Source organism: Camelina sativa, chromosome 19 (genome assembly GCF_030686135.1).
Source record: "Camelina sativa cultivar CO46 ecotype springtype chromosome 19, ASM3068613v1".
NCBI classification, from domain to species: Eukaryota; Viridiplantae; Streptophyta; class Magnoliopsida; order Brassicales; family Brassicaceae; genus Camelina; species Camelina sativa.
In genome coordinates, this window is record NC_141898.1 from 10,240,534 (window position 1) to 10,265,913 (window position 25,380).

General features: G+C 33.9%; 5 protein-coding genes and 1 non-coding gene across 7 annotated transcripts; 1 reads left to right on the plus strand and 5 right to left on the minus strand.

Annotated features, from left to right (window-relative positions):
* Positions 1–1,871: 1,871 nt before the first annotated feature.
* LOC104765953 (transcription factor bHLH123-like) lies at positions 1,872–4,872 on the minus strand. The gene is made up of 7 exons (XM_087500484.1): positions 4,424–4,872; positions 3,633–4,317; positions 3,435–3,548; positions 2,972–3,037; positions 2,664–2,729; positions 2,500–2,547; positions 1,872–2,238 (listed from the first exon to the last, which is right to left on the minus strand). The coding sequence occupies exons 1-7, from the start codon at positions 4,669–4,671 to the stop codon at positions 2,089–2,091; spliced, it is 1,377 nt and encodes a 458-aa protein (XP_087356610.1). The 5' UTR covers positions 4,672–4,872; the 3' UTR covers positions 1,872–2,088.
* An 8,837-nt stretch (positions 4,873–13,709) lies between these two features.
* On the minus strand, positions 13,710–17,006 carry LOC104785621 (mRNA cap guanine-N(7) methyltransferase 1). 2 transcript variants are annotated; one of them, XM_010489750.3, is made up of 13 exons: positions 16,609–17,006; positions 16,158–16,297; positions 16,015–16,083; positions 15,852–15,923; positions 15,651–15,752; positions 15,446–15,502; positions 15,178–15,316; positions 15,026–15,090; positions 14,877–14,927; positions 14,618–14,680; positions 14,395–14,518; positions 14,249–14,310; positions 13,710–14,164 (listed from the first exon to the last, which is right to left on the minus strand). In XM_010489750.3, exons 1-13 carry the CDS (start codon positions 16,682–16,684, stop codon positions 14,072–14,074), a joined length of 1,113 nt encoding a protein of 370 aa, XP_010488052.1. In that variant the 5' UTR covers positions 16,685–17,006; the 3' UTR covers positions 13,710–14,071. The 2 variants fall into 2 exon arrangements, with proteins under 2 accessions (XP_010488052.1, XP_087358025.1); XM_087501899.1 differs by lacking the exons at positions 14,618–14,680; positions 14,877–14,927; positions 15,026–15,090; ... (5 more) ...; positions 16,158–16,297; positions 16,609–17,006 and having other exon boundaries at positions 13,922–13,994; positions 14,069–14,164; positions 14,395–14,537.
* On the minus strand, positions 16,997–17,069 carry TRNAR-ACG (transfer RNA arginine (anticodon ACG)). The gene has a single exon. It is a non-coding gene; the product is annotated as a tRNA-Arg (tRNA).
* Positions 17,070–17,549: 480 nt separating this feature from the next.
* On the minus strand, positions 17,550–21,181 carry LOC104765956 (organic cation/carnitine transporter 4). The gene is made up of 2 exons (XM_010489752.3): positions 20,618–21,181; positions 17,550–19,030 (listed from the first exon to the last, which is right to left on the minus strand). Exons 1-2 carry the CDS (start codon positions 21,027–21,029, stop codon positions 17,859–17,861), a joined length of 1,584 nt encoding a protein of 527 aa, XP_010488054.2. The 5' UTR covers positions 21,030–21,181; the 3' UTR covers positions 17,550–17,858.
* Positions 21,182–22,225: 1,044 nt separating this feature from the next.
* Positions 22,226–22,966, plus strand: LOC104765957 (putative histone H2A.2). Its single transcript, XM_010489754.3, has 2 exons — positions 22,226–22,522; positions 22,612–22,966. Exons 1-2 carry the CDS (start codon positions 22,334–22,336, stop codon positions 22,819–22,821), a joined length of 399 nt encoding a protein of 132 aa, XP_010488056.1. The 5' UTR covers positions 22,226–22,333; the 3' UTR covers positions 22,822–22,966.
* Positions 22,967–23,194: 228 nt separating this feature from the next.
* On the minus strand, positions 23,195–24,668 carry LOC104765958 (uncharacterized). Its single transcript, XM_010489755.3, has one exon. It carries the CDS (start codon positions 24,587–24,589, stop codon positions 23,564–23,566), a length of 1,026 nt encoding a protein of 341 aa, XP_010488057.2. The 5' UTR covers positions 24,590–24,668; the 3' UTR covers positions 23,195–23,563.
* Positions 24,669–25,380: the final 712 nt, after the last annotated feature.

Consider the following 25,380-nt stretch of genomic DNA (forward strand, 5'->3'; position numbering starts at 1 on the left):
AAAAAATATTCTAAATTAAAGGATACACCAAATAATACTATTGTTCGGCCCATCAGAATTTGTATATACCCAATAGCAACCCAATATTATTCATTGACCGACATATTCTATGCAATTGGTCTTGACTCTTGAAGCGACTTTAGCACAAGTGTTAATTAGCTAAAAAGACTTCACATAATGCAATATGAGGATAAGACGAAGATGGATGATTTCCGAGATAAATATAGCACACAACCTAGTACAATATATACAACTCATCGAATGCAACTTGACATCATATCCAAATAATAATAACACGATTTGCATCATGATCAGTTTGATGAGAAGGAACTACACAAGCGGGTATGTTGGCAATGAGAGGGTGTTCGAACTTCGAAGGATACATGTATATATGAATGCTTTTAAAGAAGGAACAGTGGTGAAGTGGTTTTATTGAGATATTTTTGATCATTGTATCTTTGTAGTTATTGGGGTTTCCATTTTTGTTGTAACATAGGTAACTTGATCTAGGTTTAGTAGCTAAGTGCCTACGTGCCTAAGTCCCATGTATAAATACAGGCTCAGCGGCATCACTGTTTAATAACAAAAAGATTCACATATCGATTTTGTCAGAGGTATTGTTTTACGTTTGTATCTAGTGTCAGTTCTTGGACCGGTTGGTACGGATCCAAAACGAAAGGTTCGTAAAATCATTCTTCCAGCTAGCAAAACTAAAATGATTTGGTGCAATGGTTATTCACTCAATGTGTAAAATATACTATAATGTGTTTGTGGACTACTTAACTAAATAGACTAAACTTCTGTTTCATTTTTATCCTCATATTTTTCAAGAGATAACTAATGTTTTAAAAAGATAAGTACAAACCAAAATAACAGCTTTGAAAATATTTTTCTGTCACTAAATCTAAAACTATATAACAGTATAATAGAAAAGTACAATTGTATCAATGTGAAGTGTTTGTACACAAAAAAAAAAAAGTATCAATGTGAAGTATGGATGATACCATGAGCAAGTGGGTGATTTTGGATGAAAAATATTGACAATGATAATCGCTATAGCAATACTAAAAGTAGTCACCTTTTTTCGATGATCTCATTTTTCAGAAATTTTCCAAATAGATATTTTTGTTAGGGATAAATAAAAGAAACCGAACTGTGGAATTGATAGGTCAGTGATCTCACATCATGTTACTAGATCTCACTGTGTTGGGTTCAAAATTCTACATAAGAAGTAAAAAAGTGCTCTAAATCCACTAGAGTTGTTGACAACAAAATAGCAGAGCCGATTTTTTCCATCCAATTTTCTCCATATAGAATACTATTCTCTTTTCAAAAAAAAAAAAATAAAATAAAATAAAATACTCCTATATATCCCTTTAAACAATAGTAAATTGAGTGTAATAAAAATTTGTTTTTCGTTTTTTTTTTTCTTTAAACAAAATGTTCAACAAAGAAAGTTTGTAAGAGAAAAAAAAAATGTTGCGGGCCATAACCTTACTTCCACTAACAATATTCCAAAGTTATAAAAATATATTTGTCCCAAGATTTTTTTTTTTCCTCTTGTCCAATCAAAATATGCATATCAACACATTACTCTCTCTTATTCGTGGAATCTAATTATTCCCTTTCAAAAAATAGAATAGCTAAAAAAAGGAAGAAACAAAAGCTCCTTTTCATCTTAATTAATTCTTCTTTCTCCCTCTCTGCATCAATGAAGACAATACTTACATTATAGATCCCTACATTCTTCTCCAAACCAATAACTTTACATCTAACTTACATATCTAACTATTATAACCCCCACAAACAGAAAAAAAAAAGACTCATTTAGATATATGTTTGGGATAGATCGCGTGAAAAAAAAAAATACATGTTAAAAATCTCAATAGCTCTTATATATCTCTATTCATGGTTCTTCAATTACACATTGTTTTGAAGTAGTTCTATGTATAGGAAAATATAAATGGACAAAACGTTTCACTTGTCCATTAAAAATGCGGTGATTCTTATAAGCAGTCAACGTATATATATATAAGTTAAAAGATACGTCAACCAACATCTAATATACGAATTTTTTCGTCTATATATCTATCTAAAAGTCCCACCAAATGTAGGAGTCCAGAAATCTACTGTAGTATCGTGTGTCACTGGAAACGTGCTTGAAACTGGCACTAAGCATAAACCTCGACTTCTAAGATCTGGTTCTTCTGATACTTCTAGTTCCTTGGGATGATCACTCTGCATCATTACAAAAAAAAATATAATAAATTAAATAAATAAATAAGTTTCTAATGATTTTTCTTTAATTTGTTGTAAAAAGGGTCTCGTTACATTGTTTCTTGAAATAATGTTTTGTCCAATCTTGAAGATGAAGCAACCAATAAATACATGTAATAAAAAATGTGAACGAGAGCCGTGTACGTACGTGGAATCAATTGTATAATAATAAGAGTATAATGGTTTAATAATGTACCTAAAATTATATAATCAAAGAAATACCTGTTGATGCAAAGAAGCTCCACTTTTCATGTATGGGTTGCTCAGAGCCTGAATTATAATCATTTGCAGAGTTTGTACATCAGTAGAAAATACAATATAACTAACTCAAACTGTAGCAGAAAAATGTTATATACTAAAAATATCAAAGGGATGGGCTAACTTACTGAAACTTGTTGGTGTAAGAACTTAATGTATTCAATGGCTTCAGAGAGCACTGAGGCTGCATCAGTCTGACACAAAACCACATGAGATTCAGTAAAACAAAATCTAAGAGTTATCTCTCATTCATTCATTCATTCATCCCCAACATAAATATCTATAGAAATAGACTTTACATATTCTATATATCAATAAAGATATAATAATAGTATGATAAGTAATAATGACAATATACAAATATACTAATACACACTCATCATCTTTCTGAAAGCTAAAGCAAATTTTTGCAGACAATGAGAGAGAGAGATAGTACCTTTCCGAAAGGTGAAACCAATTGTTGGAGCGCAGCGATTCTGTCCCCCATTTTCTCTTTCCTCACCTAATTCAGCAAAATTTAATTCTTATTATCCTTGTTATACAAAAAAAATCCAAGTCTTAAAAACTAAAGAGATCTAGTGCAAACAATTATGCAAAAAAAATGGGTAGAATGTTTGTTTTCTTGAATGTTACAAGAATACATCTTCGCAATAAAAGAGTCTTTTCGTAAACTCTCTATATCGGTTCATCATCAATACTTTGGTGGTAATGATAAACCTCATTTTATTAGTTTAAATTAGGGTTTCGTTTTGTTTAATAAAAAGATTCGGTTTATTTTGGCAAAACCATGGAAAGCTAGTTTTATTTCAATGTCGTTAAAGATGCTTTTATTTTTCTACCAAAAAAGAATCTTTTCTTGTTTTTCTTTTTTTAAGAAAAATCATAAAAAAGCAAAATACCTTGAAAGCTGGTGACGGGGACGCTGCTTCGCTCTTAGCTCTTTTCGCCGCCGGCTGATCTCCTCCGCCTCTCTTTACTTCGTTGTTACTTGAATCTCGAATCTCCGATATATTCTGCGACAAGAAACAATACATATAAGCATACATATATCATATATGTAGATATATAACTCGTGCTAGCTATATAAATATAAATACCTTTGGTTGTTCGTCAAAGCTAGGCGCGTGAATTTGCTGTGGCTGTAACGCCGGAAAAAAGTTCGAAGACGCATCATGAGGAGGAGGACCCGCGTTTCCAGCCGCAGCAGGGTTCCAAAACGTTGCGTTGTTAGAAAATCTCAAAGGACTGTGTGGTTTTGGCGGCGAAGCTCTTAAAAACCAAGTCGAATTAGGTAACACCGACGCCATTTGATCATAGTTTCCCGTGGATGATCCGTACTGGGAGTACCCTAGAGACGACTGCTGATGGTTCCTCGACGGTTGTTGATCGGAAGAGCCAAAACTAGCTGTCTGATGTTGATGAAACATACCCGAAGATGAATTAGGAGTTGTAGTTGCTGCTGCTGCGTACAAGGTGTTGTTAGACGAGTTGTCAACAGAGAAACCTTGACATTTCACTGTGCTACTGTCGGTACTTGAGCTCCCGTGAGGACTGAACTGATGATCTAAGAAAAACCCGCGATTGTTGTTCGTCATGATTTGCGGTTTGAAATCGTTTTGTGGATCTCTCCACAAAGCTTGGTGGTGAGAGGAATCAGATTCTTGTAGCTGGTAAGATGATGTGGATGACGTTGTGTTAGCGTTTGCGTTTGAAGCCGCATCTAAATTAAGATTCTCTTGAAGCATCACTCCAAAGCTTGTCTCCGCTTTACTATCTCCACGTCTTTTGTTCCCCGCAAAGAAAAAAAACACACACACACACAATCTTTACGCATAGAACTTTTGATTAAAACCAAAAAAAAAAAGAGGAAACAAAATTTGAGACTTACAAGAGAGATTGGTTCCATTGATCAACAGGTGATTGTGAAGAAAGCCCTAGGCCAATCATCTGAAGATGATGATCAGTAGTACCTAACGAATGATCATGATGATGATGATGATGATGAAGTTTATCGTGGAAAACAGCAGAACCACCAGATTCAATTGAGCGTGCTCTCATGGAAGAAGAAGAAGATGGTGAAGAAGAAGATACTTTCCACCAGCTTCCTGAGTTGATGAAATCATGATGATCTCCCATAGCTTTCTCACGACTATATATATGTGTGTATGGATATTGGATCTTAATTTTTGCTGTGTCCTCTCAGATTGTGGTTACATGAAATGATGAGGATCCACACGAGAGAGATACTTATAGTTATAAATATTTATCAATTTATATTTGGATATATATAATTTTTTTTCTGGTAGGGTTTTCGTTTAACTATTTATGAAAACATCCATCCGATTAATGTTTGGTTGACATTTTTTCAGGTGGCTCTCGCTGACTCTCTTGCCCACGTCATTCCCAACTTCTTTTTTTTTTGTTACATTAACTAAAAGAATTGTTTATTTTTCCATTGGTTAACACTTCAAAAGAATAATTATAATAGTAGCACGTATTTCATTTCTCATACTTTCCTTTATTTTTTTGGTAAAGTTTCCTTTTATATACATTTTCTACGCGTATATCACTCACAAATTTGTATTTTCAGTTTGAACATAAATCATGACAACCCTTCTAGTTTTTTTTTTTTTTTAAAGACATACACGGTGATGTTTTGTATTAACATCCGTCAATTGTAATGACCTTTCAGTTCATTCACTAATAATGATAAATATGTTGGAGGAAAAAAAAAAAGAACAAAATCTAGTTTAAAGAATGTTCACATTGAGGAGTAACAAATTGACTTTGTTATAGATAGATAGATTTTGAAAAGTTTTAGAAACATAAAACTATAAAAGAAGTTGAGAAATGGATTTGACTTATTTTAAGCAAAGAAAGATAGAGACCAAGGATGGACTAGAAGGAGCGGGTCACAGTCACGGTCACAGTCAGAGTCACAGACCACTGAGATATATATATATTTTTTTTATCTTTGGGTTATGAATGATTTATATGAACTTCAGCGTTTTTTTTTTTCTCAGGTCACACCAAGTCAACGAGTGGGCTCCACGTGGCGTGCGCGCGTGCTTTCAAACTTAGACCCCACTTGTTCCGTCTCAGAGTCAGAGCCCTGAATATGACGCTTCTCTCTTTTTTTTTCTTTTAAATCTTTTCTCTTAATGCTAAATTAAAATTGTAATTTGTCTGTATTAATAAGTCCTTATTTTGTTCATTTGGTGGTCGTCTCCCTAATCATTTATCTAACACTTGTCTCTATATGAAGTCGTATAGATATTGAATTTTGCTGTTTTTTTTTTGTTTGCATCAGTGTTTGGATTGTAGTCAAACAGAGTGCATAATATATTAATATTACATACCTTCTCTTACAGCCGCTAATATTCAGTAGCATAGTTTGCATGATCCTATTCCTTTCTGAAAAATTCTACATTTTTGATTATTTTAAAACACACCAAGGAAGTTCTTAGCTGACACTGGAATAGTTTTGAGTTACTGGCCCAATCGGACCTGGTTTATCCTGCTATCCATTACATTAATTAATTAGTTCATGATATATATATATTAGCAACATGAAAAGAAAAGAAAATCGAAAAGGTGAGCTTGGTGAAAGCTAGCTAGATATACGCATACATAGCACCAATTAGTTTATTTATTTACCTTTTAAATGGGGCTGTTAATTGTTCATTTCTCTAAGATAGATTATAAGCCAAGTACAAATTATTACTTACTTATTACAATATGATTGCCATTGGAGAAAACAAAAATAAAAAGAGCTCCACGGTTGTATTCCATTTTGTTGGTGATCTTTTACTTTGAAGAAGAAGAATATCGCAACTTTTAACTTGCAACATTTACGGGCAACGGAAAGGGTTCAGTGGCATATTTCACTTCTAGGCTCTAGCCATAATTCATTTGCGGATTTTTCAAGTGGGTTTGGACATTCACTTAGTTTTTTAATCGTCTATTTATTTCCATAACTAACATTAACCACTTATCAAATGATCCGATCCATTCCATTTTATGTATAACTAGTTTTCAATAGTGTTTGGGTTTTATGTTTTTTAATTAATTTTACCACGTTTCCCTGGCATCCAACTCTTTGCAAATGTAGATAGATGTTTTACATAAAATACTAATTTCTTAGCAAAAACTGTCGTGAATATAAAATATATATCATGAAATTTATATATATATATATATATATAGGCCTAGCTAGTGACAAAATGATATATGAAAGTTTTAGCAGCCATGTAACTTGAACTCCTGACCGTTTGATTTGCTCCAAATCAAATCATTCATAATCCAACTGCATTGCTTACAACATATCTTGCTCTGACTACTGCACTACAAAAACTAGTGTTACTGCTTAAGAAGAAAAAGCGATAGACGACAATGGAATAAACTTGTTTCCATATTGTCATTTATATTGGCTACGTCTCCATCAATTAGAATTAATTGTATACCAGATTGTGTCATACGACATGCATCTTCATCAACTGCTAGTTTTCGCCGTCCAAAAACCATTGGTATACGTTGGATCCATCTTCCCTAGTTCCCTATGTTTTGAAATGAAAGCCTTTTAGAATTGGTTTGATTTTCACATTATAGGAAAGGAACTAGATTGAGGTGGAGCAATGCCGTCATAATGACGTAAGCATGTGGTGTAATGGAAAAAGGACAAAACATAGAGGAGAAGATGAACATGTAAACTGTACAGTGAAGAAAATTTATAGAAAGAAAAGAAAAAAGCTGAGAGAATTAGAGACTGTCGCGGAGACAAACCCACACGGCCTCTCTCTTGGCCTTTCATCATCACATCATCAACTATATCTCAGTCATTATTATTTTATGTTAGAAAGGGAAAAAAACAACACTGGTTTTTGATAAATTCCTTTAACTAAGAGTAATACTACACTCGAAAGCGTAATATATACGACACTCCAAAATAATTGTTGTCTTTTCTCCAAATTGATTTAGCCAACAACGTGTAACGTACACAAATATCATGCATTATGATTCGAAATGATATATATAGTAATTTCTTTCATTTATTTTGTTATATAATGCATTTTTATGAATTTTTGTTCCATACCATGTTTATGCATAAACTAACATTTTATGCAAATATTTTGTATATAAACTTTATGCAAATGTTCCATAGCATACCATGTATATACATTTTATGCAAATGTTTCGTATTAAGGTATAGTCGGTAATTTCATAAACGTAAAAAAATGATACGACAAAATTATAATATAGTCCAAAACGATCATCATCATTGCTCCGTCGATCAAACGATATAATTGATTAGATCTCGACCGTCATAATTTTTTTTCGGATTGTAAAATATTTGTGTACACACACACTCTCTCTTATGTGCTCTCAACTATTCTTGTCGCCTCAGTTTGACGTTTATCTCACAATTCTTCTGTCTAGCTAAGTCAACCTCTGAGTGATTTAATCGTTTACACGTTCTGTGTTTTGCTTTATTATTTTAGTCTTTTGACTTCAGTTATACTTTAGTTATGTCATAGTTCTAGTTGCGCTAAAAACAAGTTATATATTTTTATAAACGGCTCATTTTTTTTTCTTTCTTCAAGGGCTTTTTATAAACGGTTCATGCACCAATCAAAAACAATGGTGGCTCAAGGATTTACCGAATAATAGATTTTTTTTTTCAAAACCGAATAATAGATAATACTATTTATTTCAATAAGATGCTAATATATATATATATATATATATATATATATATACTAGTCAGTACTCAGTACTGTGATCTATTATTCCAACTATAATAAACAATTAAACATATATATATTTCACTATTATCCACTATTTCTACATATATATATATATATAATTAACTACATTACATATATACTGTATGTATATAACATATATGTATGCGCACGGTATATAGACAAAAATGTATTATATATAGTCAATAAAATGGGATTTTTTTTTAATCAAACTGAAATGAAATAGTAAAACCGTATAGCTTGGAGGTAAATATTTGACACGAAGAAGCAAAGTCGTACCATTCATATTGCCGTCAAATGCTGAATGCTTAAGTTAATGATTAGATCATAGAAAAGGTTACATCTTTGCTATCACCAATTTCAGTTTCTCCTCTCTCCATGATTTCTCCATATATTGTAAGTAGGGACCAGAGCCGTGGCTATATACAAAAAAATAAACATTCGCTTCCGGCCTTTTTTTTTTAAAGAATTTTAAGTCCTTATTTTCTTATGTTTGTTAATTACATTATGGCTAAATAGAAAATTTTATATATATTACGGAAGAAAAAAAGAGAATCACATCATTGTTTAAACGTTTCACTTCATATTTTTGCCATGTTTTACCTTTTTTTTCTTTTTCTTCAGTTAAAATAACAGAAAAGACTAAATATTTTTCAAGTTTGGTTTCTAAATTCAGTTTGTAAATTTCATGGTTTTGGTCTGTTTTGATACTTTTTGTTTTGAATTAAGGCCTTTTTTTTTAGTATTGCTTCTAGTCCATGTAACTCTTGGCACGGCTCTGGTAGGGACATATATGCATATACATAATTAACACCTAGGCAGTAGCCATATAGCTATATGATTAAACAACACATTTCAATATTTGTAGTAGTAAGTGCATGTACGAGGGAATAGTTCATTTATGCTGATGTATAAATGTATGTCTTAAAGCATATTTGAATATACAAGCATGTATGCAATAATATTATTTGAATAGTAAATTAGTAATATAAGCCGCCCATAAGCACTAAGACAAAAGAAGAGAAGAAGAAAAAAAACTGAAGGAAATAGAAACAGCTAAGACTTCCACTTGGGCATTGATCAAATGGAATTGTTGTCTGTCTCGATATGTCTTATATAAGTCATAACGTGACAAAACTCCTTTTTGTAATATCATATCAAATATTTTAATTTTTCTCAACTACCTTAAGATATGGAATATATGAATTAATTAATTTACAATTTTAAATTTGCGCACTTAATTCGTCGATTGCTTCATTATTTTGTTTGTTTTGTTTTTTCTTTGTTTCAATCATATCCCCGCCGTACTTGCTTATTCTAGTAGCATATCTTGCCCCACACAAAATATTATACTAATTAATTGTTTATGAACAATGTTTGGATTCATTCATTGAACTCCTTTGTTCACTTATCCTTATTTTAATCAATAATAATCTAACATGTCGTCATACATTTAAAAATTTATTCATTCAACTCCTTATTAAATAAGAAAACAAAATCTGTATATATTTTTATAAAATTAAAAACTCAAACCGATTTTTATAAACTCAAACCGATATATAATTTCGTTATAATTGTAAAATCTAAACCCTAACTATCTCATTTGTAAACCCAAACCGACATATGATTTAGTTCTAATTGTAAAATCTAAACTCTAACCATTTCATTTGTAAACCCAAACCAACATATAATTTTGTTTTAATTATAAAACCTAAACTCTAACCACTTTATTTATAAACCCAAACCGACATATAATTCTGGTTTAATTGTAAAATCTAAATCATAACCACTTTATTTGTAAACTCAAACCGACATATAATTTTGTTTTAATTGTAAAATCTAAACCCTAACCACTTTATTTATAAACCCAAACTGACACATAATTTTGTTCTAATTGTAAAATCTAAACCAAACTAATATTTAACTTTACTTAGTTAAAAGTATACATAAATTGTTTCTTTAATAAAATAATGTATAAAAGATTTTGATTGGTTAAAAAAAAAAAAGTGAACAGAGACGTTCACCTTAGAAGTGAACCTAAGTATTTTTCGTTGTTTATTATGTTATAAATTTTACATGCGTACAAAATTAATAATATGTAAAAGTTATATATATATATATATATATAGGTCAGCTAGTGGTAGAGTTCATATCTAGATTGATGACTTCTACCTTTGGATAATTCCATATTATAGTTCTGATATGTTGTTAGAACTATCATAAACGTGTTTCCTCTTGGAGTAATCAGGATTTATGTTCTTTAGTTTAAAGGAAAACGTAACAATCAAATCTCATTCTGATATAAACATTATTTTTTTATTTTTTTATAAACATCATGTATATGCTATTTACTAATTAAAGAAAACAAACCCCACACCCTCATTCTTTCTATTTTACTTGTAATCTAAACTAAGCCCTGATTAAATCACAAATGACTCGGCTTTGCCATGTTTACTTGTGGTTTTAATTTGTTCTAATATACTTCCAAGAATATTGAAATCTTATATCTTTATGGTAAAAGAAAAAAACATCATACAGTTATGTAAGATTATTTATTATACATGTAATATCATTTGAGCAAAACGTACTCTGATCAGAAGTAAGATTTTGTAAGAATACTAGTGTTATTCGTTTAATAAAATAATATATTAATTAAATATGCCATGAAAATATTAAGTGAAAAGATTAATAATCGAGCTGATAATTTCTAAATAAACCATAATGTATTCATCGTCACCAACTTTCCCACCCGTCCTAACCCCACAGATGTAGACCAAATCATAATTCTTCTTTCTAGAGCTAATTAATCGATTTCTGTTTTTAATTAGTATATAAATAGGGGTTGACATATCTACAAAAACTTGCTTATCCTCTCGTGAGTAATATATTATTTGATTGACTCTGATACGTGTGAATACGGGTTGACTCATTCCAAATTGGTTGTATTCCGATGGTTCATAAATAATCATGTTAACTAAAATAATTTTTTGATTCATTTTTAAACACTTGTATATTGAAAATACAAAACTGAACTTTCATGAATTGGATTGAGTTTCTTCTCCGAAAGTTCGGGTAAATGTGTCAATTGAATGGATCATCTATTTATCTTCGTGGAAAGATGAAAGAGTTTAAATAAAAAATTATGGGTCGTTTCTTATTAATCACAGTATGACAGGTTACAACTTATTAAGTCAACAAAGACATAAATATGCAATATAACATAATATATATCCTTTTTAGGAGTTGACATATCATTTTATAAAACTAGTGCTTCCAACAAAAATATCTTTTAAACATTCATCTTATCAATATCAACAACAATATAAAATTGACACTTCTGAACCCAAAAAAAAAAAAATGACAAATAAAAAAAGATATCATAGAAGTGATATGGACAACTCTACCGGACACCTCTGTCCGAACATTCTCTCGACCTTTTACTATATGGGCTCACTTCTTCTTATTCAAATCGTTATTATTAAAAGGGAGTTAGGTGACAATCTCGAATTAATTGTTCAAAACTACATTTACGAAAATTATGCTACTTGTATTAGTTTTGATGTCAAAAGATAATTAGTACATATATGAAACAATTATAAACGAAGGTATAAAGATTCCTTCGATTTGTAGCCATATATATATATATACATCTAGTGAAAATTGATATACAACTCTTATCAGTCGGACGATAAGCCAACTTCTAACATCTAAACGTAGAGGATTATTTATTGATGATACAAAAATGGTGTTTTTGTACTTCTAATTCTTCATAATCAAAAGTACGAGGAGAATCGTCAATATGTGAACAAATGGTTAGTAAAGCATTAGATCGAAGTTGTTGTGACCGCATGATAGCAATACCTCATTCTTGCATCATCAAAAATATATATAGATAATTTAAAATAAATTATTTTGATTGACCAAGAAAAAACAAATTATTTTACTCTAGTTAAGGAAAAAAGGAAAAAAGAATTGATGATAACAAGACGAAGAGAGCAAATAATGGAGCGACTTTTTTGTTCTACTTTTCTCGATGATTGATTATATTCTTCAGACTAAGCTTACTTAATTGAATAGTAGTATCATCTTAAAGAGAAAGTAACGTCTTTAATTAACATTAATTATTGGACTTTGTGCGTTTGATTATCACATAATGATTAACCTATAAAATTTTTTTTTCTGTAAAAAAGTATTTTGTTTGCCTACTCTAGAGAGATATTTATAGCTTTTCGTACCAAACAGAATTATATCTTTGTTATTAGACTTCGGATGCTTGCAACAACATGATAAACGATGTTGTTAGTGAGACCGATACAAGCCAAATGATGTTGTCGGTGTTAAATAATTGGTGCAAATATTGAAACATATAGTATTAGTTAAGTCAAGTGTAGTATTATTAGTCCAAATGGGTCATATTTATAATTTGACATAACTCAATAGTTTTCAGATCTTGAAAGAAATATTTAGTTACTCGCATTAAGCATGACGTGGTCTTGGTATCACTTTGTCTACATAAAGTAGTTCATTTCTTATATCCTACCAAATTACGTTAGGCAGATGTGTTTTGATCTATTGAGGTTATTAGGCTAACCTCTATTCTTCGAACCGACAAAATTCTTTGCGAATTTAAGAATCAACCATTTGTGATGTAACTGATGTTCTTCATTTTTTAAATAATAATAATAAAAAAAAGAATCTGCAAATTCATAATATGAGACTTGGTTCGAAACTTCAAAATTGGAACGGAAGGTCTTAGAAATATTTGAAAAGAAAGAACACACACTACGCCAACGTGGTTATACGGGTATCCAAAGTACGAACAAGATGGATGTTTATTGTTCCAACCATTTTAATTTGATTAGTCCCAATCCCAAAGAAGAAGAAGAAAGAAAGGAATCATTTTGAAGAAAGTTTTCTGTGTTGTTGATTTCTAGGCGTAGTGCTTCTTCCCCTATGCCTCCTATTCGTATATTGTACAGAGGGTTCGATTGTTTCAATCAAAAGCAAAGACACTGATCAAAGCAGAAAGTTCCAACAGAAAAAAAAAAAAAAAAAAAAGAGAACCAAACAGAGTCACATGTTCGAATGTGTTTCTGATCTGGAAGTACCACTCGAGAGTCGAGATCTTTGTATGGAAAGAACATGCTTTGAACATACATTGAGATTAAGAGAAAATAAAGACAACAAGTCGTGATTAAGTTTTACTTGTTCTCTGAGTTGTTTAAGCTAGAATAGAAACTTTCTTGTCCTCGTTCTATGTAAGAGTGTTGCAAGGACAAACAGATAACGCGTAAAACTTGTCTGTAATTTTCTTGTTTAAGTTTGAACCACACGACTACGCGAGAGTTATAGAGAGACAAAGTGAGATCGAAAGCAATAGAATAACATAACAAAAACTTGAATCTTTCTCAATTTCCTCAAGTTCACAGTGGATATAATCTCAAAATATAGTAATACAAATAAAAAGCCATCGACCTTTTAAACAAAGTACGCTGCAAATACATCATAATACAATACAAATCATGAATAATGCCATGATCTATCATGTTCATCATCCTGATGGTATATTAAAAGCCTACACACTTGAAAACACAAGTGTTCCAACAACTATTCGTATTATTAGGCTTCTTGTCATCTTCTTTCTTTGTGAAGGAGCATATTTTTCTTATGTAAACCAATCTCTCAATTCAAAATGGCCTAAAGCATAAGAGAACAAAGTGAGACCAAAACAGAGACTTGAGACACTGGTGTGTAATGGAACAGTCTTTCACACTTCAGTTATCGATATACAAAACATCGTCTTTTGATAAGTTCATTTTCCCATTCTTCCTCCGCCCACTCCTTCGAGCTCCATCTGATTCTCCCCTCTGTAAAACCCCACCATTTATTATAAAACATAACCGATGGAAATAGGAAATGTGAAAATCGAAAAATGTTAAAAGAAGACAAACCTTCCTCAAGACAAAGGAGAGATATAGATATGCAGCTTCCCATTCATCAGCTGATAATGTGCCTGAAAAAAAAAAGATTTGTCGGGCTAGTTATGTTTTTATCGCATTTGATTTGAATCAAACGGATGATATGAACAAAGACTTACTCTGATCATTGTTACCATCACCCAAAGCACCAAGCCTTCTCATGAGTTCCACAAACTCTGGCTTTTTCATATACTCATGGACAAACTCGTGGGAGTTCTTCACAAATACCAACTCCAAATCATACTATCCAACAAAACATGGGACAATGTCACTCTCACAAATCTAAACCAGTGATTTTGGCAACTAGAAAGTTTTCTAGTAAACACGGGATCAAGCAATTACCTCTTCTGCTAAAGACTTGAAGACGTTAAAGGGTACAATCCACTCAGGGCAATCAACAGCATCCTACATTACAAATTCCTATGTTACATTTACTTTAATACAGCAAAAATAACAGGGAAGATTTTGGTAGACCTCCATCGATTTGCTTTGCTCCCATGTTGTACAATTAAAATACACCTCTAAAGCTTTTTAAAAAATGCTCAAGTTTCTGGGGTAGACTAAGTGAATAACTCCAGAAAATTGTAGATAAAGTAAGTACCTCAAGATGAAACACGTATTCGATACCAAAGGGGCTGCTAGATTTGAACTTCTGAACCATGTATAACAAATATCAACATCAGAACCGGAACAGAGATAACTTTCAGCTAAAGGTTAAAAAAGATAAAGCTATGGACACATAATGATCACCTTTTGGGAATACTCTTCACCAAAACGAATCCAGTATACACTATTACCAATCTCCAAACCTTCAGCTGCATATTCAGCATACAACAAAGAACAGATTAATTTACCAAAATCCACAGAGAAAATTCTAAGAAACGAAGCAAAAGAAAAAGAACCTTCTCTGAGTTTTTTTATAATAACATTGGCATCTGGCATTGTTCCGATAAAGACACCTCCAGGACGAAGTAAAGCTGAAACATTTGCCAAAGCTCGTCGTGCTCGTGCCTCAGTAGTCCATGAGTAATGCATAGCAAACTACAATTAAGCAAGGACTTAGTAATTTTAGAAACTATAACTACACTTTATATCACCAAACGCTCTACTTCAAAATACCAGTGGGAAAAAGTAATTTGAAAACAAAAAGGCGATTGAAATATATGGGACCTGACAACTGCATATATCAAAAGGAGCATCCTCTTCAAGAATCTTGTCTAGCTCTACCTGTAATCATTGAAATTCAATTCCACTATTAGGACTTACAAATCGTCAAGCAAATGAAATTTTTGAGTTTGTAGTTGTATCTGCATCTGGTCATATCATGTCAATATATAATCGAGATCCCTGAACTACTAGAAGGGTTTTGTTATACCTCAAAACAATCCCCACATAGTAAACGGGACGGAAAACTGAACTTTTTACGCCGTTGATGATGGTCCGCATCACCATTATAACGCGTGCGGCAATCTTCAATCTGTTATCAAGTACAACATAGAAGCACTTCTTCAATTCCAAGATATAGAGATACAAAATACGCAAAAAGATACAGCAAATATCAAGCCAGTCAACTTACCGACCCTTCAGCAATATCGATTCCAACATAGTACCCGATCCTAGCTTTGTCCCACTTGATCAAATCACCACCCTGGTAGATTTAAAAGGAATACATTGAGAAAAGTTTTGAGAAACAACAGTTGACATGCAAGTGAAAGCTTAGACTTTAAGAAGAGAGGAACCTTTCCACAGGCAAGATCGAGGACAGCATCGTCAGGACGAGCATAAAGCTGGATCAACACACTTTTAATCTGTTTGAAAGAAAAAGAAGACACAAGTTGAAGTTTCCCATAGAGAAGAAGGTGTTGTTAAATGAGTAACGAACCCAGTTGTTAAGTTTCTTCAAATGAATGATAGGACTAGCTTCTCGCTCTTCCAATGTCTGGTTAGTTCTCCGACTGTAATGATCAGCAACTTTCCTGGCAAAATTCTTAGTGGTCTCATCTTCCAGAAACTGAGAATCACCTGAAAGAATATAACTTTAAGCATTTAACAATCATAGTCATTTTGATAAAATCTATAAGAATCCAAGTGAAAGCTTAAACTAAAACTCGAACAAGACAAGCAGAACAACACAAGAGGAATGAGAAAAGCTTGATAGATACTATAAAGAACGAAACTTTTTCCCACGGGTTAGCAAAACCAACTCTCAAGTCCAACGGAGAAACTAGCAAGGAATAAAAAAAACTCCTGTATAACTTCAATCCAATCAACAGAACACGAAGAACCCAGACTATGTATAGAGGAGATTGAGGAGGAGGAGAGGGAAACGAAACCTTCGGGATTAGATTTGAATCTGGAAGAAGAAGGAGGACCAGAGCTTGAAGGAGAATCAGGGAATCTTCGTTTCATAACAAATAAAAGCCGGTGGTTTTGTTTACCTGCTGCAGCCCTTTGATGTTCCTCAACCCCCCCCAATTAAACAAAAACGAGAAAAAAAAAAAAAAAAGCTTTGGAGTTGGGATTTTCTTTAAATCGTCGATTCAACTCTTTGTCTTTCTTCTTCGGCAAAGCAAAAACAACGCAAAATTTTGGTTTAATATATGAATCTATTGGCTCATAGAAAAAGCCCCAATTTTACTGTTTTGCGGCTGCGGCTTCGGCCTTGTGTCATAACGCTGCGACAAAATATTATTTTGGTCGGAAAAACAAAAAAGTAAAATACGATTCCACTGGGGATCGAACCCAGAATCTCTGGTTTCGTAGACCAGCGCCTTATCCATTGGGCCATGGAACCAGATGTTAGCTCTGTCGTAAAATAACATAAATAATATTTATGAACTTTATTCTTTTATCCCTGCACTGGCTGGCCCATTTACTTGTAACCCAACCCAATTTAGTTTGTGAACGATGTTTGTTTTTTTTTTCCTTAACCTACTTTGACAGTCTTGACTTCTTTCTCCTTAATCATTTCTTCATCGCTTGAATCCTAAATTCTCTGATCTGATCTCCGAAGATGGAAGCTGTTTTTCGCTTTAATGGACCCGTTGTACCTGTGTTCAAAGTTGACGTTCAGGCTGATGGTTTCACAGTAACTGTTCCGGCTGGGTTTACCATTACCCTTATCCCTGTTGATGAAACCAATGTACAAATTCATATTCCTACGCTTGTAGGTGGAGCCGCTCCTGTTGCTGAAGATGCCAAGCCTCCTGGTGTTGTAGGGTGACTCTGATACATCCATAGTGTCATTACATATTAGTTGTTTTTTTTACGAATGTTTGAGTTTGTCATCGTTCCATTATTTTATTTATTTCTTTTTCTTTGGCAAACAGGATCTGTCACATCTATGTTATTGTCTTTGCTCGATTCATAGAAAAGCATTTTGTCATTTTTTTTTCACTAATCAAAACCATGAACGTGTTCACCAAAATCATTGTTAACCTTATTTATCAACGCCTTCACCATTCAAAACCCAAAACCTTAACGCAAAAATCACAACGTACAAAACAATTCGACATTTGAAAACACCTATCCCTAAGATCTTTATTTGTGTCCCCATGTCTAAGTGTTGTAGATTCCGTTGCTTTTAACACACTACTTCTTCTTCTCTGCCTCCTCTGTTACTCTCAGCTTCGTGCATCCCAAACATTGTATCATACAAGGGCTTGTTTAGCGTCTCCGGCAAGTAAAACGCAAGACCACCTCCCACTAACCCGCAAACAGCAAACACCCCAAACGGTAACTCATCCCCTAAAACCACCACAAAAGGCGCCAGGATCGCTCCCATTTGAGACGCCTGAGTCGCGCAGCCCAATGCCGCGTTCCTCACCACCGTAGGAAACAGCTCAGCTATATATATGAACAGAAGATTGTACGTTCCGGCCATCCCAAATATCCCTAAAACCCCTGCAACCATTCTAACCGATTTCCATGTACCAGCTCCCCATATAGCGAATCCGGCTAGGCAGAAGACGCAGCTGAACCACTGCGTCCCTATGGACAACGGTTTCCTCCCGTACTTGTCTAGCAAACCCGCTGTTATAGCAAATGCCGGCATCTCAGCCACTGCGTTGACAAATACGTTGAGGTAGAGATTGGTCTTGAGGTTGACTACGTTGAGGCTTAGTCCGTAGTACACTATCGAGACCGTGAAACTTATGGCGACTGTAAGGAGAAGTCTGATCCGCGTGAGAGGCGACAGTATAACATCTTTGAGCGAACCCTCAACAGCAGTATTATTCCTCTCTCCGTTTTTATCTTCCACGTCGTCGTCTACAACAAGAGTGACTCCGTCGGGAATGTGACGCCCGTTCGTTTTAGCGATACAGTGCATCAGCTTCATCGCCTCGTCTACTTTGCCTCTCACGAGATACCACCTAGGGGACTCGGAGATGAATGGGATAACAATGATTAGGAACAAGAGAGACGGTAACGAAGACACTATGAAAAGCTCCCTCCATGATCTGAAAACGTAAGCAATGCCGGATAGAATTGCGATGCCGGCAGAGAAGAAGTAGAAAGTTGACATTCCGGCTACACCGCGTTTGCTAGGTCCTATAGGTTCATTGGCTAGGACAAACGCGGTTAGGCCTACACCACCGGTGCTGAAACCTGTCAAGAACCGGAGAACCACATAGGTCCAGTAGTTTGGGGAGAAAGCTGTCGCGATTCCGAAGATTGAGTTAATAATGCAAACGACTGTTAGTGAGCCTTTTCTTCCTAGCTTCGAGTCGGATAGATGTCCGAATACTCCTGCACCTGCACATAGTTAAGTCAACACACTGATTAAGCCATATTTGTAACCAATAAATGTAGGGTAACAAAAAGTTATACGAGAGTAAAAAAAACAGTTGAACACTTTGGTTAAAGACTTATCAAAAGATTTGACAAGTTCATAGGGGACCATAAGGAATGCATGGTCGAAAAAGCGAAGTACTTTTTGAGGTATGTTGGACCAATGTTTCACAATCATTTTTCTGCTAATTTATATGAAAACGATATCTTCAACTTTCATGGAATATATGTAAAATAAATTGACTAGTATGACACTCTGATTGGATATTCCTTGGTATATCCTATTCATTATGTGATATGTATCAAATGCAGAGATTGGATCATCTAGAGCCAAACTGTCCCTTTTTATAAACTAATCTAAACAAACATTAGCCAAAATAAGATATACAACTTTTGTTTTTTTCTATTATCATTATATGAGCCAATATTAGTAACGAGGTCATATTGTAATGATTATTTTGTTTGTTTATGCAAGTAGCTAGACATGTAGTAGACTAGATGTGTCTATGGCTACACGTTTGTTTCAAATGTGAACGTGATGTTGTCATCATATTCATAAATAGCATCCTAATGTAAATTGTGTGTTAATCAAGATCATAACATGCTCTCCGAAAAAAAAAACAGTCGAACATATTTCAAAGATTAATTAACAAAATAACATTGAGAGAAATTTCTTAAGAAAACTACTTATTTTTCTAGTAAAAGTATACTCATGTGAGATAAAAGTAAAACACAGCTATTTCAAGAAAAGAAAAGACGTGGATGAACGTGTGAAATAATGTTAGGTGAATCATGATTTTAAAGCCGAAGCGGTGGTATAACCAAGACATGCGCACGCCATGCCAAGAGGGATATTTCTGTGTGTTTTCAACTTTACAGATCAATTCAACGAATATTAAAGAAGGAAATTATGACTTTTTATTCCCAAAAAGCCAACAAGATAATATAGAATGTGATCAACGTAACTCCTTTAGTCAGCCACACCTCACACGGATATCATATATGATTTTACATTCTTGTCATTTTAGTTGTTTTGTTTTTTAGCACCAAGCTTACGAATCAAAGTCTATCTTTTCTTTTATCGCCAATCACTCTTTTTTGGTTGTGTACGTGAATTTGAACCGCCTAATAATGTTATGGGTAAAAGCATTATCATCCAAAATTTTATAGTATTAAAAAATGAGAGGTATATCGGAAAAAAAATGAGGTATACATATCTTCTACTCTATAGTGATCAGGGCACGTGGTATACGATTTGGAACGATCCAGATCCAAGCCAACGTGTCCGTGGATATGGAACTATCGGAGTGCTTTTAACTAATTTGATTTGGGGTAGTTGTGTGCTTAGTCCATTGGATCCAACAAATCAAATTAGTTGAGAACAATTGATAAATCCATCAAGAGTGTGTATTTTATGATTTTTGAATCAAAGTTTTTCAGTTAAGGTAAAACTTAAAAAAACATCTAACAGATTAGTTTCATAGGAAACAGCTGTTATCTTCTGGTTAAAATCAAAAACAAAACTTAGAAGAGATAAAAAAAAAAACTTACCGATCATGCATCCGGCGAAGAAGAGAGCTTGAACGAGACCAACCTTATACTTCTCGCCGCAAATCAACCCCCACTCGGACACGGTGGAGCTTCCTTTACCAGCCGTCCATTCCCAAGAACTCGGATCCATACCACAAGTCGAAGACCCGACCCGACAATCCGACCCGACGCATCTCCACTCGGGCTCTTGATCGGCGAATATCATTACCATCGTGTGAAACGCCTCTAAAGCCCAAGCAAGACACGTCAAAACGAAGTGTTTCATCTGCCACCTCCCGAACTCGCCGCAATATCTCTGTAACATCTCGTCTATGCATAATCTCTCCTCTCCCTCCGCTTCTTTCTTCGCCGGAATTTTATCTAGCAACGGTTGTCGGAAGTCGTTACCGCTCCTCTCCACCGGAGACTCCATAATTTTTTTATTTTAGTTTAGAGGCGTTCTTGATTTGGGTTGACGCGAAGGAAGAGGTGGCTTCTTTGTCGTATATATATCTCTTTGCCGATTGTTTTAATATTTTAGTAACTAATTTTTTTTTGTTGATGATATTGATTGACTACATAAGTGAAAAGAGTTGTGTTAATATCTCTGCTTATATAATATCTAAAAATATGGTAAATGTTAATAACGTGTATGAGTTGTCACTTTGAAAATTAGTATGCCACGTCAGAATATTCAACAAATACATGAATACATATAGTATAAGTTCCATTTTCAAAGTCAAGAAACAATTGATTCTTTATATGGTTTAATTACCTAACCTGTAATCGTTACTTAGCATGTATGATACAATATTTCACCTAATGCTTAAAAAATTTCCACTAATACTATAACATTATTATTTTTAGTGTAATATAGTAATGTATTAATTTTTTATTTTTTATTTTTTAGTGACTTAATAAGTCTCTTATTAATAAATAATGTGATTTGGCTTAAATATATATATTTTATATTTTATCTTAAATTAGAAGATTTCTAATTAATATATTTAAGATCATATCAAATAAAATTTTAAATATATTTAATTTTATTAATTAGTTATATTTATTTATAAGAATAAATTATTATATTATATTGTGTTTATAATAAAATATACTCCCATTTGACTTTTAAAGGTTGATGTTCTAGGATATATATTTTTTTTTCAAAAATTGATTTTATAAATAAAAAGATTAAAATGATTTTTTTACTTTACGTTTTTTCTGATGACAATAATCTAGTGGTTTATATTTTTCCTATCTACTAAAAGATAATTATAAATTACTTTATAATTAAAATTTAAACCTTTTTTTTAATATGTGTGCCAAAACATTAATCTATTAGGAAGAGAGAAATTATATAGGCTTTGTTAGATTTCAAAATTTATTGCACATCCTAAATTGCTGCATTTATCAGATATAAGGGTATTTTCGTCAACGCAATGTTTAAACGTGGATCCACCTGTGTAGTTCAAAAAAAAAAAAAAAAAAAAAAAAAAAAAAAAAAAGAAAGGTAAATCCAGAACTCTCGATTATGAATCGTCGATCTAAAATATGATCCAACGGCAATGACATCGATCCGAGTGATTGTTTTCTATTGGACAAGTATCAACTCAACCGTCTCTCTACTCACTATATATATACCCAAGAGCGTTGTCTCCACTGTATAGTTTTTTTATTGTTCTCCCTCGCTTTGAAAATTTCGCATTTTTGTTCTCTCTCTCTCTTCCGAAACCGCAAATGGCTGGTCGTGGCAAAACTCTTGGATCTGGCGTTGCTAAGAAGGCGACTTCGAGAAGCAGCAAAGCCGGTCTCCAGTTCCCGGTTGGTCGAATCGCTCGTTTTCTCAAGAACGGCAAGTACGCCGAACGTGTTGGTGCCGGTGCTCCTGTTTACTTAGCCGCCGTTCTCGAATACCTCGCCGCCGAGGTAATTATCATATTTAGATCTTCAATTTTTATAAAAAAATTGATTTTTAACCGGTTTGTGTTTGTTTGGGAAATTGGATCTGTGTGTAGGTGTTGGAATTGGCTGGGAACGCAGCAAGGGATAACAAGAAGACTAGGATTGTGCCGCGTCACATTCAGCTAGCTGTGAGGAACGATGAGGAGCTGAGCAAGTTGCTTGGTGATGTGACCATTGCTAATGGAGGTGTGATGCCTAACATTCACAACCTTCTTCTTCCAAAGAAGACTGGTGCTTCCAAGCCTTCCGTTGATGAAGATTAGATTAGCTATCGTGTCTTGTGTTTAGCTTAATGCCCTAATTAATGTGTAGCTTAGGTTCAGATTAGATCTGGTTTAGTTTAATTTGCACTATGTTTGAAAAGAAATGTTGGAATCTTATGATATGATATTATTATTCGTTATGCCTTTTATTTGTTGTCATTTGTTCGAATCCGCAAGTGAATTTACAAATTTATACCCATTAACCCAAATTAAAGAGGTTTTGAATAGAGAAATAGAGGCGTGACCGGCTAAATGACAACTAATCCCTCAGGCTTGCCATTTCCTTGCCTCCACTTTACATTCTCAACTTATCAAATTTGGCATTAGCACATTAGATTGAAGGACTTGGCTTATATTGGATCCGGAAGACCTCTTAGGACTAAGAGCAGACAAAGCTTGCCCTTCCTAGTTAATGAAATTTGCATGTCGGATTAGTTACATTGCAAAGCGCATAAGTTGAAGTACATGACTTCAAGTCTTTAAAGAGTAAACCTCCAACAGATTACACATTCAATTCAACAACAATGAGAAGAACAGGTGTGTAGTGACACAAACAAAAACTGAAAGCATTCAATGCTCAAAGCCTCAAACCTCACCTTGCAACACTTGCTCAATGCCCAAGCTCTTGGATGAGACTGGTGATTAGATTGAACTCGTAAGGTTCCTCTATGCAAACATTGATTCTTTACAGGAAACTCTCTTAATTCAAGACATACTAAAACATTGGACTCCTAAACCCCAATTACTTCTTCCCAGTGATGTTTGAAACTAAATCCTTGAGAAACTTAGCTGATTTGGTGATAGGCGAATTCATAGCCATCAAGTTATAGAGAACAAGCTCAACTTCATCCATTGATGGCCTAGCTTTGAACTGTGAGACCACTTTCAAAGTTCCATTACCTTCTTCTTCCTCAACAAGAACGTTCCATCTCTCTCCACTCACAACACCATCTCTCACACACTTAAAGATCACTCCTTTCCTCTTACTCAACACTCCTCTCACTTCTAAACCTGTGAACGCATAAATCACTTCAAAGGAACCTATAAAGCCGTTGAACTCATCACCAAAGCTTTTCTCTTCCTCGAACAACCATCTCGGATTGATCATCACCACAGGTTTTGAAGAAAAAGCTTCACTCGCCGTCCTAACATCCTCCATCTGCGTTCTCTCTGGGGACATGAAAACCGCCACGTCAGCAGATCTCAGAGCTTTGGTAACAGAGTCTGAAACAGGGGACACGGCAGTGTGGCTGATAGAGTCTGACCGGAAAGCTTTGATGGCGGAATCGAGGGAAGAAGTGTCAGGCCAGAGGAAGAGAAGCTTGACATTGGGAGAGCCTCTTCTCGAGATGGGTAAGTCATGAAAGATCGAAAAAGCGAGCTGAGAGAGAGAGGAAGGAGAGTCATCGTCAAGGATTGGGATCTCAAGACGGAATCTTGGTTGTTTGAGCTTCTTGAGTTTTGGGGAAGCGAGTTTTGGGTTGTTTAAAGGTTTGATGAGACAAGAAGAGAGACAAGTCTTGGCTTGTAAAATGGCTTCTTCTTTGGAGTTAGGAGGAGAAGAAGGTGAAGGAGGAGAGAAACAGAGAGGAGCGAAGAAACGAGTAGTTGTGGTGGGTTTGTGGTTGAGCTTTGAATGTTGTTGGGAGAGTGATTTGGAGAAATGAAGATGGAAGATTCTGGAATTTGGAGGACATAACGAAGGAGAAGAAGGGTTTAGAGCTTTGAATGTCTGTGTATTGAGTTTGAAGAGAGTCGAAGAAGCCATGGCTGATGATGCGGAAAAGCAGAGAAAGAGGATAAGGTCGTTCAAATATGAAATTCGCACGCGTATGAATTTTTAGCCTCGCACATGTGTTACAAAACCGATCGAATAATAAAAACTAAAATTTGAATTTCGGTTTAGGTCGGTTTATATACTCGTCGAGGCCTGATAAAATTGACGAGTATATAAGAGGATAGTGTCATTGCAAAATAAATTGTCCCAGATGAAATTTGAATTTGAATTTCTGTGTCAATTGACCCTCATGAGATTTCAAAATCAGTGGATTTTTTCTTAAAACTTTCAAATTGACCCTTGTCCAATATCAAAATTGACCCCTATAATTTTTTGTTTTGACATTTTGACCTCATAAAAGTAAATCCTAGCTCCGCCATTGCGTCAACCTATAGTTGTCTCTCTGTTTTGTAAGAAATTCGATCGATAACTTGTCACCCTTTTGTTGTTGTCTCCCTAGAGATAATCTATTATGCTCAAATTATAAGTCGGTTTAAGTTTATAAAAAAGTGTTTAAGGTTTAGTGTTTAGATTTTACAATTAAACAAAATTATGTATCGGTTTGAGTTTATAAAAGAGTGGTTAGAGTTTAAAGTTTATATTTTACAATTAAACAAAATTGTATTTTAGTTTGGATTTATAAAAGAGTGGTTAGACTTTAAATTACATAATTAAACAAAATTATATGTTGGTTTTGATTTATAAAAAATGGTTAGGATTTAGATGAATTAAAAACTATAATATAACATTAGAATAATTAATTTTAAAATTAAACGATGTAC